The 21,448-nt window shown below is 44.4% G+C and overlaps 1 protein-coding gene across 4 annotated transcripts in view; it reads left to right on the forward strand.

The window, feature by feature from the left end:
* Positions 1 to 7,405, forward strand: part of MRRF (mitochondrial ribosome recycling factor) — a 63,680-nt gene extending 56,275 nt beyond the window's left edge. For 2 of the 4 annotated variants that reach the window (XM_032251526.1, XM_032251530.1), the window contains one exon: positions 6,473 to 7,405. In XM_032251526.1, the coding sequence (XP_032107417.1) occupies positions 6,473 to 6,550 (78 nt within the window). In that variant the 3' untranslated portion in view covers positions 6,551 to 7,405. The remainder of the gene's footprint in view (positions 1 to 6,472) is intronic. The other 2 variants (XM_032251527.1, XM_032251528.1) reach the window with 2 other exon arrangements.
* Positions 7,406 to 21,448: the final 14,043 nt, after the last annotated feature.

Here is a 21,448-nt window from a genome sequence, read left to right on the forward strand (position 1 = left end):
CTCTTCTTTCTCCCTTCCTTCCTTCCTTCCTTCCTTTCTTTCTTTCTTTCTCTTTCTCCCTTCCTTCCTTTCTTTCTTTCTTTCTTTCTTTCTTTCTTTCTCTCTCTCTCTTTCTCTTTCCCTCTTTCCCTCTTTCTCTCTCTTTCTTTCTTTCTTTCTTAGATTTTCTTTCTTTCTCTTTCTTCCAATCTTTTTTTCCTTCCTTCCTTCCTTCCTTCCTTCCTTCGTTCCTTCCTTCCCTCCCTCCCTCCCTCCTTCCCTCCTTCCTTCCTTTCTCTCTCTCTCTTTCTTTCTCTCTCTCTCTTTTGTTCATTCATTCATTTGTTCGTTTCCCTCTTGTTGCCCGGTCTGCAGTGCAATGCTTTGATCTCAGCTCACCACAACGTACACCTCTCAGATTCAAGTGATTCTCTTTCCTCAGCCTCCTAAGTAGCTGAGATTATAGGCATGCATCACCACAGCCAGCTAATTTTTTGTGTTTTTAGTAGAGGTGGGGTTTCTCCATGTTGGTCAGACTGGCCTTCAACTCCTGACCTCAGGTGACCTGCCCACCTCAGCCTCCCAAAGTGCTGGGATTACAGGTGTGAGCCTCTGCGCCCAGCCAGATTAGATTTTTTTCCTTTAGTGCTTCTTACTGTTAATTTTTTTTTTAAGTACAAATACCTGTATTCATTTTGCTGTCAAAAAAAAAATAAAGTAATTGAAATCTCATCACTCAGAGATGACTATTAACATTTTAGTGTAGAACTTCAAGTTATCTCTCGAAACAAGAAAAAGTGTCATACTATTTATATGACACAATATATCATATATACCTTTCTAAAGATAATACTATTTAAATGTTTATTCTTTTTTTTTTTTTTGTCACGCAGGCTGGAGTGCAGTGGTGTGATCTCAGCTCACTGCAACCTCCACTTCCTGGATTCAAGTGATTCTCCTGTTGGGATTACAGGCATGTGCCACCATGCCCAGCTAATTTTTGTATTTTTAATAGAGATGGCGTTTCACCATGTTGGCCAAGCTGGTCTTGAATTCCTGACCTTAGATTAGCTGTTCACCTCAGCCTCCCAAAGTGCTGGGATTATGGGCATGAGCCATTGCACCTGGCTAAATGTTTATTCCTAACCAGGATTGTTAATAACTTCATTTACTGTCATACAGTTAAAAGTTTGGAATAGGGGAGAGCCTTATATACACTTCATGGTGTTCTTTCTGCTGTTAGAAGGCACCAAACTGGAATTTTGGGGGTGTGTGTGTATGTTTTAAAGATATAAAAGAAGGCTATGGCTGATTGTTGCTTCATCCATTTTAAAATTTTGTTTACTTTTGTTCCTTATTACCAAAGTAATATATATGTTCATTGCAGAAAATGTAGAGTACAGAAGACTGTTTAAAACAATGGAGAAAAAATCATCCTACCATTCCACATTGGAGAGGCAACGATTCTTTTTTTTTTTCTTTTCCCTCCCCATGAGGCAACCATTCTTAATATTTTGGAATATTTCTTTTTTCCTTTAAAAAAAAAAAAAAAACTGCATAGTTTTAAACATGATTGAGAACATATAGTATATATACAATTTTGTATTCAGCTTTTTATTTTCTGTTTGTCCTCAAAGGCATTAGCATTTTTTGTGTCTTGAAAAACTCTGTAAAACTCTAATGGCTGCTAAATAGTTGGTGTTGTGGTATTCACTTTCATAAGCTCTCTTTTGGGACATTTTAGTTAGTTTTTTTTTTTTTTTTTTTTTAAGTCAAAAACGCTTCCTTTATTAGATAAAACCAATACTGCTACTTCTAAGTTCAACTGTTTGTGCATCTCTCTATTGTTCAAAGTGTTACACCCGTGATGTTAGCAATGACCTCTTCCAAGTGGCAGTGAACAGTGGCTCCCTGTGAGTGTCATCATGGGTTGCAGTGAATATCTTTATGTATAAATCTATGTTGAGATGATTTCTTTGTGGAATTACTGTACAAAGGAAATGCATATTTTTTATAAGATTCTTGGTACAGACTACAGTGTTTCTAGAATATATGAATATGTGTGTGTGTGTGTGTGTGTGTGTGTGTGTGTGTGTGTGTGTGTATATTTTTTTTTTTAATTTGCCTTTTGTAACCCCTAACACTTGAACCTAGAATTTTTTATCTGAGCTGAAAATGTTGCTTATCTGGGAAGTGTTGCTTTTACTTTCCCATTCTACAGAAAAGATTGCTGTTCTTTGTATAAATCCATACAACCTTTCTAGAGAATAATATATACCAAAATCTATACATTTCTGATTTAGTGACTTAGGAATTTGCCCAAAATAAATAATCAAGAACCTTATCTATAGGAATGTTCATTGATATATATAGTAGTAGGAAACTGGAAACTGTCTAAATTTCTGACTGTGGGAAGTAAGTTGTTTACATTCATTAGAATCTATATAAAAAGTTATACGATTATTTTATAGACATGGTAAATTTTTTTGGAATTTGTTTTTAAAAGGTGGATTATATAGCAGTGTGATTTTAGTTTTATAAAGAAAAGTCATATGTACATGGGGTTGGCAATTTATACATGTCAAAATATTAAAGGGGGTCATTTCAGGTGATAGGATTATAAACATTTTATTTTACGTGAGATTATCTTTTTTAATTTTTCAAAAATCTTTTGAGGTCAGATTTTCTAAAGCTTTATTATAGAAATGCTTCTTTAATTTTTGGCGTATAGAATGAAATGATTCATTTGTAGGTTCTATCCATGTAGTCATGTTTGACTTCTAAATTTCCTCAACTGTCTGCCCCCCACATACCTCCCAATCCCTATTCCAGGCAAGCCCTGCTGAGGAAGGACCGAGGTCTTCCTGCTCAGGACTCTGACATCTGCCAGCCTGCTGTTTCACCTTTGCTTTGGTTTGCTATAAATGGCCTGGTGAACATTAAAGCACTTGGCAGAAACCACCAGTAACTCTGGCCAAGATCCTTTCACTGCTGCCTCTCTCTGAGAAACAGAACTGCTCTGAAATGAGCAAAGCTGGGTGCTAGCAGAGCTAAAGGAGGGGAAGGCTCCTGGCAGATGGGTGGCAGGCAGGGAGGCTGATCCAGGCAAGGCAGTGGGTGTTTTGAGCCAAGCTTCAGGAAGGATGGCTGGTAGGCAGGCCTGCCCCAGGAGTGTACTCTGTGCTCCTGCCATTCCCCTCCTCTGTCCCTGCCTTTCATTTTCCTGAACTTGTAAGTAGCAAATATGACGATGATAACAACGATGATGACGATGTTATAATCTCTATGAGGTTGTGTATTATATTAGAAAGGGTTCTTGCTTTGGAGTCAGACAGGCCTGGATTAAAATCCTAGCTCTTTTACGTCTTAGCTGTTAACGCCAGCAAATGGTGTCATCTCTCTGAGCTTCTGTTTCTTCGTCCACAAAGTGGGAGCACAGGATTGATACGAGCACCAAATGAAGCCACATACTTAAAAGTGGCTAGTGTGGTTGCTGGTCCTCAGTAATTGTTTGCCCTATTTCTTTATCCTTCTCTTTTCCCCAATCTTGTGACTTTAAATGTAGAACTTGGATTGACTCTTAATGTTCCTAACACAGTTTGCCTGGAATGAGGAAGGACTAGGCCAGGTGCTATGGACCCCTCCAAAAGGGAATAAAAACCTCAAACTGGCCATTAAGGTGGGTGAGTTCTTGGCTCAGCCACACCACTGACTTTTTATGTGATCTTGAACAGATCAGTCAACATTCCGTGCTTTGACTTACTGCTCTGTAAAATGGGGATAATACCTATTCTACTTGCTTTATAGAGGTTATGTGAGGTTGTTGGATTTGAATGAAGTAACAGAAGATAAAACACTTTTGCATTCCTACTATGCATCTGTCAAGTAAAATAATGTTCATTATACAGTAAAGAGAGATAATAGTATTTCCTATGTTGTAGGGATTATGTGCAGTAATGCATGTAAAGTTTTAGCCAAGTGTCTGATGTGTAAGTACTCGGTGAGTGGAAGCTGTTGTTGGCCTTGTTGCTATTAATCATTATTTTAAGACACCTGATAAAGATGGAAAAGATGAACTTACAGGCCGACTGTCCCCAAGGGCACCTTGTGCTTGTACTATGGTAAAATGCTAGTAAATATTTTCATTAATTTTTTTTTTTTTGAGAGAGATTCTCTGTTGCCCAGGTGGGAGTGCAGTGGCACCATTTCAGCTCACTGCGTCCTCCACTTCCTGGGCTCAAGCTATCCTCCCATCTCAGCTTCCTGAGTAGCCAGAACCACAGGCATGCACCACCATGCCCAGCCAATTTTTTGTGTTTTTTGTAGAGATGGGGTTTCCCCATGTTGCCCAGGCTAGTCTCAAACTCCTGGGCTCAAGTGATCCTCCTACCTCAGCCTCCCAGAGTGCTGGGATTACAGGTGTGAGCCACCACATCTTCCCTATTTTCATTAATTGATTAACTGGAAATAAATCAGGAAGTGATATTCAAAGTTATGGTAACACAGCCAATATTTGCATAGCAATAACCAGTTTAAAATATGCTTGTATAGTCATTTGCTAGATGAGGAAACTGAGAATCAAAGTGGGAAAATGACCTACACATTTTTACCCCATTAATTTCATCCAGAATCCATGTTATCAAATTGTTACCCTAAGTACTCTCCCTCTTCCCAGTCCCCATCCCTGTCCCCAAACTACCCTCAAAGCCATTTTTCCAGAGGATGCTGGCAAGCCATCATTCCTGGCTATCCCAGGCTGCCAGCCTCCAGGTGTTGGAGTGCTGCTGGGCACCACGCCACACCCCATGCAAGGCAGCCACAGGGGGCAAAAGCATCTCAAGACTTTGCGGCTGGCTGAGTGAGGAGGGACCAAGCTGCCATTCTGAGTCCAGCCACTTTTCCAGAGTGTCTGGCAGCCCCCAGGTACTTGCTTTTCCAGCTGAAAAAATGCACAGCTGTTGCTATGGCGAGAGCTTGGCCACTTCCCTGCCTGGGACCAATTGCTCTAAATCCTTTTTAGTTTCTACCCTTTTTAGTGCATTTAGTTCTCAATCTCTAGCCAAGGCCTGTGGTCTGCAAATAAAGATGTCCAGCAGCCGCTATGCTGCTGAGCGTGCAGATCGTTGGCACCATGCTGCAGCCCTCAAAGCCTTCTGCCTCAGGCTTCCTGCTTTCAGTCTCTTTTAGACATAGGGAGAGGAGGCTGCAGCAGCCACTAAATTGTATTTTTTGTTTTTCATTCTTAGAGGGAGTACATGTTTATTGCAAAAATTATAGAAGAGCACAGAAAACTTTAATAATTTTTCACTTAGTGCATTTTTCCTGAAAACTTGATATGTGTTAGGTACCAGGCTGGATGTGACAGAGATGAACATGAACAATACCTTACCTGTCTTCTCATCACCAAAATATAGCCACTATTAATATTTTGACAGGTTTCCTTCCATTTTTAAAAATATACAATTTTTTCTTTACATATTTTAGAGTTCATTTCTACTATGTATATACACAATTTTGTGTCCTGCTTTTCTTCAATTCAAGGATAATGTGAGCATCTTTCCATGATATGTACTGAAATGTTATTCATATTAACACCCTATCCTTGAGAAGTAGAAAATCTAACCATTTTTAATGACTATATATATTCAACTACTTCCCCATTCTATAACTTTAGATTTTCTAATTTTTGTATTATTAAATATAAAGCTGGGATAAATATCTTTGTGTATAGAGCTTCAGAAAATTTTTTCAGATCATGTTCATGTGATAATTTCCCAGTTGAGAGATTTTGGGTTAAATGGTACAAATATTTGCATCAATTTGAATTTCTGTCAGTGATATATGAGCTTATCCATTTCATCATAGCTTGGTGGCATTGAATATTGTAATTAAAAACCACAACATCGAATTTTGCTATGATAGCTGAATTGTATCTTGTTTTAATTTGCATTTCTTTGATGTCTGTTTTCCATGTTTGTTAACTAGATGTACCTCATTTTTGTTCAAGGCTTTTTTTTTTTTTTCTTGACTATTGGGATTTTAATATTCTTATCAATTTGTATGAGGGCTTTATATACAAAGTGTTGGAGGTGTAGGAAATTCTAGAGGCTCATTAAGGAACAGATAAGACTAGCTTCTCTATATTGTAGAATAATAGTTAAGAATTTGGGGCTGTGGAATCTGAAGCTTAAATTTTGTGGATTAAATTTTGACATTCCCGCCTTCTAGCTATGTGTCCTGAAGAAGTGATTTAAATGCCTCAGTTTTTTTATATGCAAAATGGGGATAATAATAGTTTCTATCTCATTGGTTTGCTGTTTGAGTTAAAAATAATGTAAAATAAAGTTCTTAGAACAGTACCTGGCTAGTACTTAATGTGAACTTTGTCACTATTATTATTTCTCATATAACCTTTTCATGTTTCTGGAATATTCATCCCCCTACCCTTTTCCAGCGCCAATTAATCGGGCTGTCTCATTTTGTGTATTTACAGATCAGCCAAATGGCTGATGACACAGTGGCAGAGCTGGAGAGGCATCTGGCAGTGAAGACCAAAGAACTCCTTGGATGAAAGTCTACTGGGGGCCAGCAATACTCCAGAGCCCAGTTTCTGGTGGATCCCATGGGTGGCACATTGGCACCTCTCTCCCTCCCCGATCCACACAGAAGGCTGTGACTATGCTGACAGAAGGCTGTCCTTGTGAGGCTCAGTCTTCCAGTGGAACACTCAGACTTGTTCATTCTCTTCCTCCCTCTGCTCTGGGCCTTCTGGCATGGGTGGCTCTCAGAAAAGATTTGCTGCTGGCAAAGGGCCTTTACTCAGGCATTTGCTTTGACTTGATGTCGCCAAGGGACTGAGGCCATTGGCAGGCTTCATCCCACCTGCTCCTCATTTTAGGAGCCTCCTTTTCAAACAGGCTCTGTTCCCATTTTAAAACTCTGTTTGGGCTGATGTTGGCTGTCACCTGTGACTGGGCACTTACTAGAGGCCCATTTTCACCAAAAAATAAAATCTAAATAAATCGGAAAGAATAAGCCACAAAGGAGAGGAATAGAGTTGGTCTGGATTGATGATCACTAAGAATCTGTATGTGAAGCACCCAGAAGAAGTAGTTTTGCCTATGAGTCATCTTCATACATGCTCTTTTCTCTGCCGGCATCGCTCTTCCCCTCCTTACCTGGCCAGTCCTGTTTATCTTCAGGCCTTGTCTTGGATAGCACATCCTCTGGAAGTCTTGCTTTCCCCTCTGACCTAGGACCCTCATTACTGGCTCTCATAGCACAGTGTACTGCTTTATATGAACTCTTAAGTATTCTTTTTGCTAATTAGCCTGCATATCCTCAGAACTTTGCATAATGCCTGGAGTATAGTAGGCAGTCATATGTTGAATTGTGAATAAATTGCACATAGTAGCTACCCAGCAAATGCTGACTTCTTTTCTTTCTGGTCTTAACACTGTCTTTCATTTTCCAATCTTGTACTTGTCCTCAACATTTACTTGGTTGTGAGACACCTTTCCCCCAGTGCCTGCCCATTGTTGACGGACAAGTGGCTAAGTGGCTTATCTTCGGATACTGGGTTGTTAAAAGAGTTTTTTTTCCTCCAATTATTTTTTTATTCATTCATTCATTCCTTCCTAATTTAGCCATTATGAGTTAGGTATAGTGGTTTTTTTTTGTTTGTTTGTTTTTTGAGACAGAGTCTCTCTCTGTTGCCCAGGCTAGAGTGCAGTGGCGCGATCTCAGCTCACCACAACCTCCCCCTCCTGGGTTCAAGTGATTGTCCTGCCTCAGCCTCCTGAGTAGCTGGGATTACAGGCATGTGCTACCATGCCCAGCTGATTTTTGTATTTTTAGTTGAAATGGGGCTTCACTGTGTTGGCCAGGCTGGTCTTGAAATCCAACTTTTTTTCCTTTTTACTCTCACACTCAACATGAAACACTTCTCTGACCAGGGGTGTGGGGTTGCTTCCCCCACACACCAAGCAATTCTCCAGCAGGCACCAACTGGATATCCTGTAATTCAATTCAGTTCTGAGATTACCTGGAAATAGTGGCAGATCCCACAGGTTGAGGGCTCCACCTCCCGAGACTGCCAGCACTTTCCATGCCAGTCACGAGTCTGGGCCACCCATACTCCTGACTGAGCAACTACAAACTGGAGTCCTTGACTTCCTTGGGTTCAATTAATTTCCTAGGACAGCTCACAGAACTCGGGGAAACCTGTTTACTGGCTTACTGTAAAAGATACAGATGAACAGCCCAATAAAGGAGGTACTTAGGGCAAGGTTTAAGGAGAGGGTGTAGAGCTTCCTTACCCTCTCGGGGCTCACACTCTCTCAGCACCTCACCAACCTGGAAGTAACCACTGTATCCTGCTGCCTTATTAGCATTTAGTGAGTACCAACTGTTTGTCAGGTACTGGCAATACAAAAATGGGTAAGATATGACCCCTGTTTTTGAGGGGTACATAGTGCACTAAACTAAATTGCCATCTATAATAATCTCTTGGGTGAAAAAGGAAGTTCATTCCAGTTCTGCAAGGGATCTGCATTCAGAATGGAGCCCACTTTGGTGGTGGCAAGGCCTGGCTGAGTTCTTTCAAAGCAGCATCCGACTTCTCTTTGCTCTTTGACTTCCTCCAGACTCTCTCCTGTCCTGGAGGGAATAAGGATTGCACGCCGGGCGCGGTGGCTCACGCCTGTAATCCCAGCACTTTGGGAGGCCGAGGTGGGTGGATCACGAGGTCAAGAGATCGAGACCATCCTGGTCAAAATGGTGAAACCCTGTCTCTACTAAAAATACAAAAAATTAGCTGGGCATGGTGGCGTGTGCCTGTAATCCCAGCTACTCAGGAGGCTGAGGCAGGAGAATTGCCTGAACCCAGGAGGCGGAGGTTGCGGTGAGCCGAGATCGCGCCATTGCACTCCAGCCTGGGTAACAAGAGCGAAACTCCGACTCAAAAAAAAAAAAAAAGGATTGCACTTCCCCTTTCACTTATACTGGTGAAACATGCAGTGAGGATTCAAGGTCAGAATTGGGTCAAAGTTAAACTAGCTCAGTCTCCTGCACCACTTAGGTGTCCTCCAAACCCATTCACCAGCCCTAAGTGGTCATCACACGATCAGAAGTCAGCTGGGGGGAGGGCAGGGCTAGATATAGCAATTAAGGAGCCTCTTTTGGGGTAAGCCACATGACAGGGGCTTTGCAACAGTCTTTCATGAGTGGCCGAAATCCCCCACTCACTGCAAATGTACTTCTCAAAGATGCAGGATTTTTTAATAAACAGAGGAAATGATAAATTATGTTGTAACTCCACTCCAAAGGCATTTGGTTCTTAACAGCCAAATCCTCTGTAGTCTTTAAATAAACAAAAACTTATTTGGTGAACAGACAGGGAGGAAAATGAAAGATTTTCTGTACTTGGGTTCCACATGTCAACAATTTCTCTCCTGTGTGTATGTTGGCCAAAGCTGTATCATGATAAATGAATAAAGGAAAACCTCGAGCCCAGGGCAGTCAGACAGCTCAGCAAATGGCTGTCAGCTGATTACTCAATTTCATTTGACATTTATCAAAGAGGTTCTCTGTTACTTTGTGTATCAGGGCTGCAGTGGTGACAGGGACAGGAATGAAACTACCTGTTTGGATGTGCTGAGTAATGAGTAATGCTGGAGCGATTCATTCTCCACTTCTTCTCTCCTACAGTCCCTCTCAAAAAGAAACGCTGGGTATGGAAATTCTCACACTTGCCAGAATTAACCACCTTTTCTATTCAGTTTAACAGCTTTTAAAGCCCCATGAAATATTCAGGCCAAAGAGAATTTGAGAATTTTTTTTCGTGTGTGTGTGTTGGAAATTACAAAATAAATGAATGTAAAAAGTTAAAAAAAAACTTCTCGCCAGTCCACCAATCCTACTTGCCTTTAAAATTAGATATATAGGCCGGGCGCGGTGGCTCAAGCCTGTAATCCCAGCACTTTGGGTGGCCGAGGCGGGTGGATCACGAGGTCAAGAGATCGAGACCATCCTGGTCAACATGGTGAAACCCCGTCTCTACTAAAAATAAAAAAAATTAGCTGGGCATGGTGGCACGTGCCTGTAATCCCAGCTACTCAGGAGGCTGGGGCAGGAGAATTGCCTGAACCCAGGAGGCGGAGGTTGCGGTGAGCCGAGATCGCGCCATTGCACTCCAGCCTGGGTAACAAGAGCGAAACTCCGACTCAAAAAAAAAAAAAAAATTATATATCCTTCCAGAACTTTCTCTGTGTGTGTGTGTGTTTTGTTTTGTTTGGCTTTTGAGACAGTGTCTTACTCTCACCATCGTGCAGCGGCACAATCATAGCTCACTGCAGCCTTGAACTCCTTGGCTCAAGCAATTCTCCCACCTCAGCCTCCTAAGTAGCTGGGACTGCAGGTATGCACCATATGCACCACCACTCCTGGCTTTTTTTTTTTTTTTTTTTTTTTGCTTTGTTGCCTAGGCTGGTCTCAAAACACCTGGCCTCAAGCAATCCTTCTGCCTCAGCCTCCCAAAGCGCTGGGATTACAAGTGTGAACCACTGTGCCTGGCCATCTACAACTTTATTTATTTATTTATTTTTTTGAAGACAGAGTCTTGCTCTGTCGCCGAGGCTGGAGTGCAATGGTATGATCTCGGCTCACTGCAACCTCTGCCTCCCAGGTTCAAGCAACTTTCCCTGCCTCAGCCTCCCGAGTAGCTGGGATTACAGGCACCTGCCACCACGCCTGGCTAAGTTTTGTGTTTTTTAAACTAGAGATGGGATTTCACCATCTTGGCCAGGCTGGTTTTGAACTCCTGATCTCAGGTGATCCGCCTGCCTCAGCCTTCCAAAGTGTTGGGATTGTGTGAGCCACTGTGCCTGGCCATATAATTTTTTAAATGGAGAGAGGGGAACTATTCATATTCTGATGTTTGCTTTTTTTCTTCCCCACAAAACAAGCATGGTCATCTGTCCATGTGTATACATCAATTTATTCTTTCATTGTGATGCAGGATTCCATAATATGGATCTATCATAACTTATTTTGCTATTGCCCTATGACACTATTTAAAAATTATTTCACATACAGTGGAGGATGTTTGTATTTGAAGATTTTTTTTTTTTTTTTAAGAAAAAAGGCCCCTATTCTAAGATTATCTAATAAGGTCTGCTCTTTCTCCTTCAACCTCAGACTAACATTTATTAAATGCCTACGGTAACCAGGTTCCATGGTAGACCCTCTACACGTGTTACTACATTGAAACTTCTGAACAATCCTTGTTACTGGAGGTGTTAATGATTATCTGTGTTTTTCTGTGAAAAAAATTGAGGTTCAGAAGGGATATTTCCTATGTGGCCCAAGGTCACACAGATGACTGCCTGTGCTAGAATGAAACTTCAGACCCACATCTGACTATGAAGTAGGTCCTTAATCAGTGCTCATGTTCAGTGAACACTTACTCAAAAGAGACCTTGCACTGTTGTGGACCTCGGCGGTGATGTGAGAGGCACAGAAGCCTTGCTTTCATAAAACAAATAGCAAGTTACTAATAAATGACTGCGTGTAAAACAGCATAGTAACTGGCACATTGTAAACACCAAAGAAATAGTAGCTCTTATGAAGACAGTAAAGATTACATAATTAGGGCCGGGCGCGGTGACTCACGCCTGTAATCCCAGCACTTTGGGTGGCCGAGGCGGGTGGATCACAAGGTCAAGAGATCAAGACCATCCTGGTCAACATGGTGAAACCCTGTCTCTACTAAAAATACAAAAATTAGCTGGGCATGGTGGCGCGTGCCTGTAATCCCAGCTACTCAGGAGGCTGAGGCAGGAGAATTGCCTGAACCCAGGAGGTGGAGGTTGCGGTGAGCCGAGATCGCGCCATTGTACTCCAGCCTGGGTAACAAGAGCGAAACTCCATCTCAAAAAGAAAAAAAAAAAAAAAGATTACATAATTAATCCCCCACCTGTTTGGCCAACTTCTCTAGAATACGTTAGAATCAGAGAGCAAGTAAAATGTTCATCAAACAGTGAATAATGATAGTAACAGTATTGACAGTATCTAATACTCGCTTGGTGCTTTTTAGTTTTCAAACTTCCTACATTCTTTATTGCATTGAAACCACTCAGTGAAACGTTGTGGTTAGAAAGAGAGTGATCATAAAAGCTCATATCCTCGAAAGCCGCTGTGAGGCTTTCTTTTGCCCTAATAGGTGGTCGTTTTTCATGATGTGCGTTTGAAATGTATGTTCCCTATTGGGGTACAAATTTTGATATGTGTGCAGGAAATGCAGCTTATAGTTCATGTTGTTTAGGTTTTCTGTTATTTTTGACCCTTTGATGAGTCTTGGACTGAAAGTGATGTGTCTCACCTGTTATTAACATTCCTATTTCTTCTTGCATTTTCTGCTTTATGAAAATGAATTCTGCTTTGTGAAAGTACTGCTGTGTTGTTTTATACATGGCGCTCCAGACACTTACATCTTCTTTATTTCATTCAATGCTCTTCATCTGAATTTTGTCTTGTTGTCTATCAGGATTACAGCTCTTGCTTGCTTTTTGTTTACATTTGCCTTCCCCATTTCTTGATTTTTAGGCTTTCAGAATCACTGTTTAGGTCTTTTTTTGGAATTGAGTTTTGTTCGATGAACCATTCTGAAACTCCTTTTTTTCTTATTTTATTTTTAATTGTAAAATACACGTAACATAAAATTTACTCTCTTCGCCATTTTTTTTTTAGCTGGGATCTTGCTCTGTCACTCAGGCTGGAGTTCAGTGGCATGATCTCGGCTCACTGGAGCCTTGACCACCTGAGCTGAAGCAATCCTCCCACCTCAGCCTCCCAAGTAGCTGGGACTACAGGTGTGCACACCACCACACGTGGCTAATTTTTAAAATTATTTGTAGAGACAAGGTCTTGCTGTGTTGCTCAGGCTAGTCTCGAACTCCTGGGCTCAGGTAATCCTCCTCCCTTGACCTCCCAAAGTGCTGGGATTACAGGCTTGAGCTTCTGTGCCCCAGCCTTAACCATTTTAAGTGTACCGTACAGTAGCATTTAGTACATTTACATTGTTGTACAGCCAGTTCTCCAGAACACTTTTCATCATGCAGAACTGAAGCTCTCTACCCATTAAACAACCCCAGTTCCCCCTTCTCAGCCCCCAGCAACCACCATTTATGAATTTATAAATTTGACTGGGAACATCATGTAAGTGGAATCATACAGTATTTGTCTTTTTGTGGCTAGTTTATTTCACTCAAGCGTGATGTCCTTAAAGTATAGCCATATTGTGGCATGTATCAGAATTTCCTTTCTTTCAGAGTAATCTATTGTATATATGTGTAAGTATATATAAAACTCCTTTTAACAGACACTTCATTTACAGTTATTGATAGTAGTGATATGTTTAGTAGAACCCATTTACTTTTTCTTTATATTCAGTATTAATGTAAGTAATTTGGTGTTTTAGCCCTCAGCAGATTAAGGATTAGAGATTAGAATGAGGAAAAGGGTTGCTTCACATAGAAGCACTACACATTTGAAGTGATGATCTCTGTCTCTCTCTCTCTCTCTTTTTTTTTTTTTTTTTTTTGAGACGGAGTTTCACTCATGTTACCCAGGCTGGAGTGCAATGGCGCGATCTCGGCTCACCGCAACCTCCGCCTCCTGGGTTCAGGCAATTCTCCTGCCTCAGCCTCCTGGGTCGCTGGGATTACAGGCACGCGCCACCATGCCCAGCTAATTTTTTGTAGTTTTTTAGTAGAGACGGGGTTTCACCATGTTGACCAGGATGGTCTCGATCTGTTGACCTCGTGATCCACCCGCCTCGGCCTCCCAAAGTGCTGGGATTACAGGCTTGAGCCACCGCGCCCGGCCTCTCTTTTTTTTTTTAAAGAGATGAGGGGTCTCCCTACATTGGGCAGGCTGGACTTGAACTCCTGGGCTCAGGTGATCCTGAGACTGCAGATACTCACTGCTGTGCCCAATAATCCCTTTCTCTTACATTCCTTTCTTCTGGCCTGTGTTTCCATCCATCCTACACTGTTAAGTTAGAACAACCTGAAACATAGCTTTTATCATGTCACTCTTCTCCCAGAAACCCTCAGCGGTTCCCTCCCTGCCCAGGACCTTCAACCTCATCTGCTACGTCAGCCTCAGGCGTTTCTAGACGTCTTAGGGCACCACATGGCATCCAAGGCCACTGGCATCTACTGCGCTCCTCTCCCACCAGCGCTTCTCTTTGCTGGCATCTGCAGCCACAAATGCCACTTAAGGGGCTTTACTTCCACTTCTGGGAGTGTGTCTGTGACAAAAGTGCTGGTTCCTGGGTGGGGGCACTTAGCATGCTGGGTGGAAGCCCTGAAGAGGAAGGGAGAAGGTCTCTGCCCTCGTCCCAAACCTGCCATGCATCCCTGAATTCCAAAGCAGCCTTGCTGGACTCCAGAGCCCCGAAATCTCCCAAGATAGCAACTCCTTGGAGGCTGGCTGCTGCCCCTGACCGAGGCTCACAGCTTTCCTAGGGGAGGGCAGAGCAAAAATCCCTGCTATTCTGTTCCTTTCCTGGCTCAGGTCTAGATCCAAATAGCTCCCTTCTTCCCAGGCACTACTCCCCAGGCCCCTCTTCCTGATGATTATAGTGGCTAACAAGTTTTACTACGTTTTAGACAACTCAGGGAGCTAGCTGGTATTTTGCTCATTCTACAAGTGAGGAAGGAAGCAGAGACAGTGGCTAAGTCACATGTCCAGAGACACACAGCGGGCCGGGCACAGTGGCTCACGCCTGGAATCCCAGCACTTTGGGAGGCTGAGGTGGACAGGTCACTTGAGGTCAGGAGTTTGAGACCAGCCTGGCCAACATGGTGAAACCCCGTCTCTACTAAAATTACAGAATTTAGCCAGGCGTGGTGGTGGGTGCCTGTAATCCCAGCTACTCGGGAAGCTGAGGCAGGAGAATCACTTTACCCAGGAGGTGGAGGTTGCAGTGAGCTGAGATTGCACCACTGTACTCCAGTCTGGGCAACAGAGCAAGACTCTGTCTCAAAAAAAAAAAAAAAAAAAAAACACACATGGAACAGAGGAACACTTGGCATCAGGGAGTCTGGTGCCTGACCCCAACTAGCAGCCTCACATGTTTTCACCGAGAGACCAGTGAGGCTGAAAGGGACTTGTGAGGTGCTGAGTAGCCAGTGAGAGCTTCTAGGTCCCGTCCCAGTTTTGCCCTTACTTCCCTCAAAAAATGGTCTCTCCATTTCACTAGTAACAGGGAAAGGCTTGGGCAAGATCTCTGGCTTCCAACGAGACCAGGGAACCTGTGCCGATCCTGCCATCTTCACCCATCTGAGGCAAAATAAGTGACATAAAGGTAATGGAGCAAATGTTTTTATAAAAGCCTTTATTTAAATTAATGGACTATTATCTAAGAGCTTTCTCTTTTGTTTTTGGCATTAAACTGTTCTTTCTATTATAAAATGATAAGTTGGTGATTCTTTAGAAATCCTTATTTAGAAAAATAATTGGTCCCATTCTGTGGGTTCCTTTCATTCTGTTTTTCAACTTCACAGATGTATGAATCCCAAAGTCTGGGAGCTATGGGACCTCACGCCTACTTCTAGTTCTGATGTCCCCGAGGCTGTCATCAGGCGAAGCTGGAGCTGTAACTAGGGAGAGAAGCAAGAGAGGGAGGTGGTTCGACCTGTGTGGGTGTTGGGGACCCGTGGGTGAATGCGCAGTGGCAGAGAGGCAGAGGTTGGAAACAGGACAATAGTCAATCAGAAGGGTTCAGAGATCCACAAGGGAGGAGGGACAGGTGGGGAGAGGTGAGTCAGAGAGAGGGGAGAGAGACAGAGACAGAGATACACAGAGACGGAGGGAGACAAAGGCAGAATCAGAGACAAAAATAGGAACACAAACACATGCACACGTACAAGTGCAGAGATCAGCAGATAGAGAAAGAAAGACACAGAGACACCCAGTAAGAGAGATGAAGACAGTCCCAGAGACAGAAAACAGACAGGGACAGTGAGAGGCACAGAGAGACAGTATCATCTGCAGAGATACTCTGGAAGGGACACCCACAAAGACAGAGACTGAGATAGAGACGGACACAGAGGGGGACAGAGAAGTACACACAGAGAAGGCAACAGAAACCAGGAAGAGAAACAGTTTAGAAAGAATGGAGAGGAGAAGCTTTTCTCTTTGTTCGAATCCCCCCCTCCCTCTGTCTCTAAGCAGGGGAGCTGTTTTCTTCTTTTTTCCTTCTTCCTTGCCTATTAAATTTTCCGAACCTTAAAACAAAACAAAAAAAAAGGTGAGCAGAAAGGAGAAGAGAGACACACCTCTAGGATAGAGGTGGAGGCTGAGTGCGGCAGCTGGAGATGTAGGGGAGAGGGAGGGCAAGCTTCAGGCAGCCCCAGGTTCTGGCGCAGGGTGTGGGTGGAGGAAGTGTCGCATCAGCCCAGGCCGGGGCTGCAGAGACTAGATAAGGATGCCTGCCAAAGGAAAGCAGGGGAAGGAAAGACGTTTACAAATCCCCCTAGGGGCAAAGCCAGGGAGGCCGCCCCAGGCCCAGAGAACAATGGGTACTTGACATCAGTGGGTCATTAATGAGACAATTAATGGAAAGAGTAACATAGGCCTCTCTGGGGAGGACTTGAAAAGTGGATAAGTGGAATTATTGAGGGCTTGCGGTGGCTCTGAGTCGGGGGGCCTTTCCCCCAACAACCCCAGATGTCCCGTGTGCCAACTGCACCTCCTCTGCTCCTCTAAATATGCCCAGTGCTCCCTCCGCCCTGGACCCCTGCTTTTCTATCCCTGTGCCTTTGCTTCTGCCACATCCTTTACCGGCAATGTCCTCCCCCGATTTACTCCATCCATGGAAACCCCACCCTTCAGTGGGTAAGTAAACGTGGTATATCCATACTGTGCAGTGGTCAGCCCGGGTCATATGTTTCAACAAGAATAGGGCTCTCAATGCATGATGGCAGTGGAAGAAGCAAGCAGAGTCCTATTACAGCAGGATGCTATTTATACAAACTGGAATTACATAGACACAAAGCAATTCCTTTAAAAAAAAAAACGATGCCTACTTTGCATTCTAAAATATTTAAAAGGGCAGGGGGAATTGTGAGGGATACTTGCTAAATTCATAGTGGCGATTGACACTGGGGAGTGTGGGGAAGACTTAAAGCATACCCTAAAGTCATCGTGTGTGTGTGTGTGTGTGTGTGTGTGTGTGTGTGTGTGTGTGTGTAGGTATGTACCTGAAAACTTGACATAATGTGAATCTGGAGCTGTGAAAATAGGTGTGGTTGTTAACCTCATTTTCTGTTTTTATTTCCTCTGTACTTTTGATTTTTTTTTTTTCCAGAGAAAGAGTGAGAGAGATTCTAGCTATCTTCCACACCCAGCCCAAATACCTCTGACTATAGGAAGACCTCCAGGAATGCATCCACAGATCAGACATGGTCTCCCTTTTTCCCTTGTACCAAACTCTCAGGGCTCTGAGCACTTTCCCCCTTGTGCTTCCCGCTGTGGTCGGGGGCTGTCTTCCCCATTGAAGGGGACAGAGGTGTCTGAGACTGAGTCTCCATCTTCCACCCTATCACTGCAGGAGGCAAACCAGGAAGGTGCTGACCATTTCTCAGATCCAACACCCACAGTCCACTAGCAGGTGGGGAGGTGGGAGAGGGGCTCCTGAAATTCAAAGCATGGCTTCTAGAATAAGGATCTACCTCTAGTGAGGAGCTGCTATCTAAGATGTTCAGGGAGGAAGGAGGATGTCTTGTTTGCTGTGGCCAAGGAATAGCTTTGTTGCTTGTTAGCTCGTGGTTTGTGTCCACATTGCTAACAAGGCCTCTAGCCAGCAGTGTCCCCAACACATCCTAGTGGGCTAGAGATGCATTTAACCTCATGCCACCCACAGCTACAGATTAAAAAATACACTCAAATCCCACCAGCCCCCAGCGAATCCCAGTTGTTACTTAGAATGGAGCCATTGTTGGCCAGGCATGGTGGCTCACACCTGTAATCCCAGCACTTTGGGAGGCAGAGTGGACAGATCACCTGAGGTCAAGAGTTTGAGACCAGCCTGGCCAACATGGTAAAAACCCGTCTCTACTAAAAATAAAAAAGTTAGCCAGGCATGGTGGCGGGTGTCTATAATTCCAGCTACTTGGGAGGCTGAGGCAGGAGAATTGCTTGAACCTAGGAGGCGGAGGTTGCAGTGAGCTGGAATCACACCAATGCACTTCAGCCAGGGCAACAGAGTGAGACTCCGTCTCCAAACAAAACAAACAGAAACCTAATTCCCCAGCCTCCATTGAATCCCAGTTGCTGGTTGAAATGGAGCCATGGTAGAGAAGAAAGGAGAAAGGACCTCAGTCCCAGCCCATCCATACAGGCAGCCACTACTTACGGCGCATTTACTTCATGCTCGGCCCCTAAACCACATTATGTAACTTAATTCCCACAACAGCCCTTTGGGCTTAGATTTTTTTACAGATGAGAAAACGGGCTCAGAAAGGCTAAGTGCCCTTGCTCAAGTCCCAGGTGTCAGGGAGTGTTGGAACTGGGACTCCCGTCTGACCTGTTAGGACGTCGATGTGTCTCAGATCTGCTGTAGCCTTCCCCGCTTCTAGACAGCTCCCTGTTGTACAAGTGAGATACCGAAGCACAGAGAGGGAAAGAACTCATCCATTGGTGACACAGCCAGCGAACAGCAGAGCTGGGACTTGAACCCAGATTTCCTGATTCCTCCTGTTCCTGTGGCTTCCCAGTGGAGTCTAACAGACTGCTGGTCAGACCACACCTTGGGTTTTTAAGCCTCTGAGCTTTGAGATGTCTTTAATCCTTCATGGGGCAAAAAATTGCAGGGTTTGGGGAACAGGGAAGGGTCTTAGAGATAACCGAGTTTGGCGCCCTCTTTGTAGTGATGAGAAATTTAAGGCCAAAACAAGGCAAATGACTCATAAGAACACTTCGATGTCAGAAAGTCCATGCCAAAATTAGCAGCCTCATGATCCAGCGTCCGTTGGTGTCTCAGAACCTACTGACTCCAGCTTTAGAACTTGTGTTAATAATAGGTAGCTTGGTATCAAAACCCAGGGCACATTGGAAACTATAAATTAGAATGTGAAGAAGGGCAGCTTCTACACAGAGATGTCTGTTGAATGAGGAATACACGAACGAACGAATGAATGAATGAATGAATGAACTGTCAAGCTAATTTCTGGCTCCTACCTCACTTCCCTTCCTCCCCTCTATCTCTTGCCGTCAGATTAATCATCTTAAAAATACAGCCTTTGCCATGACGTTGTCATGCTCAAAAACCTTCAGTGGTTCCCCTTGCCTGGATGACTGAACAGCCTCCTAACCAGTCTGTTCCTCCTTCCTGGCCCTTGGATCTGTTTTCTCCAGAGGGTAAACTTTTCAATGCAAATCAGGCCACTAACCTTCAGAGGCTGTCTATTGCCCCCAGGAAAAAGTCCAAAAGTCTTAAGCCAAGGTCTTAACTGCAAGGTTTGATCACCTCTCTGACCCCATCTTACTCCAGCCTCTCCTTGCTCTGGCTTCTCTGGGCTCCCCTCACCTCCCAGCCCCCCCCCCCGCCCATGACTGTCACTATACATCCTTTAGCTCTCAAGCAAACATCACTGCCTCTGGGCAGCCTCCCCTGACTTCCCCAGATTGGGTTTAGCAGCTCTGAGAGCCTCTGGTCGTCCCCCAGCAGGGCATTATGCCATCTGATTACATGTAACATCTTTCATGTCTCCTGCCCTGACTGTGAGCTCTGAGAAGGCAGGGACTGTCTCATTCACACTGCGTGCTCAGTGCCCAGGATGAAGCCTGACACACACCGCACACTCAACAAGTCTTTGGTGAATGCACAAATAAATACATGTGGCTGCCTAGTGAAACTGATTTATCCATTCAACAAATATTTAAGCATCTTGGTAGATGCTTATTGAGCACCTACTAAGTGCCAGGCATGGTTCTCCACACTTCACAAGGTGAACAAAGTCCCTGCCTTTGTGGAGTTCATGGTCTCCTTGGGAGAGGCAAGCATTAAATACACAGATAAATAACATAGTGACAGGCATAGCTGAGTGCTGTGAAGGAAAACAAGGACTTAAAGAATTGGAAGGGCGGTGGTGGTAGGGGGGTGATTGTCACTTTAGATGGGGCAGTCAGGGAATGCCCCACAGAGGAAGTGACATTTCAGTGATGAGCCAGGACTTCTGAGAGACACAGACCCTCCCCTGCCTGGGGCTAGCTGGGCCACAGGTATGTCCAGGTATGGCAGGTCCAGGTCCCCAAAACCTTCCTGCCTCTCGGTTGGAGCAAGGAACCCAGAAGAGGCCTTAGGCCGGTGCAGAAGCCTCAAGCTGCTTCTCACAACAGCTGTGATTGGGCTCTTTCTGCATGGCGAGAGGCAGCGATTGCTTTGTGCGCCGAGGACTTGGCTGATTGTGGTGGGTGCCGGGCGATTGGCACCCACAGACCGCGGCTGCCAGGGTTTACCACGTACCCCCAGCACCGCGGCGGGCCGTGTGCAACGCGCCAGCCCAATCTCGCCTCCTATATTCAGAGTTGATTAGACGCTATTTCTGCCTGGATTTTCAGAAGGCTCAAGAGCTTTTTTAATCACTACAGTGGCTCATTACGGTTTTGCAGTGACACTCATGTCCTTCAGTTCTCTTCTCAGATTAGATTCTATAGTCAGATGAATATTGGATGATTTCATTACATACAAATGCAATCAACAGTTTTGCATAAATTTCTTCTCTTTTCTTGAGTTTCAATTGACCCCAGCACCCATGGTGGCAGGCGCGATCCACATGCAAATGAGCTGGGTTTGCAGCGGAGGAGAGGGGCCGGGAGGAGGCGGGCACTTGCACCAGCCCAGGGAGGCAGCAGCCTTGATTGCTCAGGCTTTGGGAGAGGGGCCTTGGAGGAGGGGGCACCCCACAGTGGGCAGCCTCTGTGACCCAGGCTGGGCACCCCATTCAGGATGGTGTTCCTCCAGGTGAACTGAGGCACAGGGATGCTCCGAGTGGGACAGGCTTTCTCTCTGGGCAGAGACTGGCATGTGGAGCTAAGGCCCAGGCAGCTGGGCTGGTGGGGAGGGGGTGGGTGGTGCTCAAGATGCTTGGAGCAGTGGCTATTTAACAACTGGTGTGGACATGTTTCAATGTTTTAACAACTGGTGGGGCTATAACAGTGCATTCCCGCTGTGTATTTGCTGCTGTTGTTATGATAATAATCACTGTCATTACTCCCTCTGGAGGGCTGGAGCTGTGGCCATGGGGGCAACCAGTCAAAGTCGAAAGCCAGCCCGAGGCAGGTGGGAAATTTTGGAGCCTGAAGCAGTTGTCTCCGGCATCATTTTCTGGATTTTTCTATTGCTTTGTTGGGTGGAGGGCCAGGACAGTCTCAGAATTGGGCCTCAGCCGGCTCCTACTCC

This window comes from Sapajus apella, unplaced genomic scaffold (assembly GCF_009761245.1).
Source record: "Sapajus apella isolate SASKATOON/1434 unplaced genomic scaffold, GSC_monkey_1.0 scaffold76, whole genome shotgun sequence".
NCBI lineage: Eukaryota > Metazoa > Chordata > Mammalia > Primates > Cebidae > Sapajus > Sapajus apella.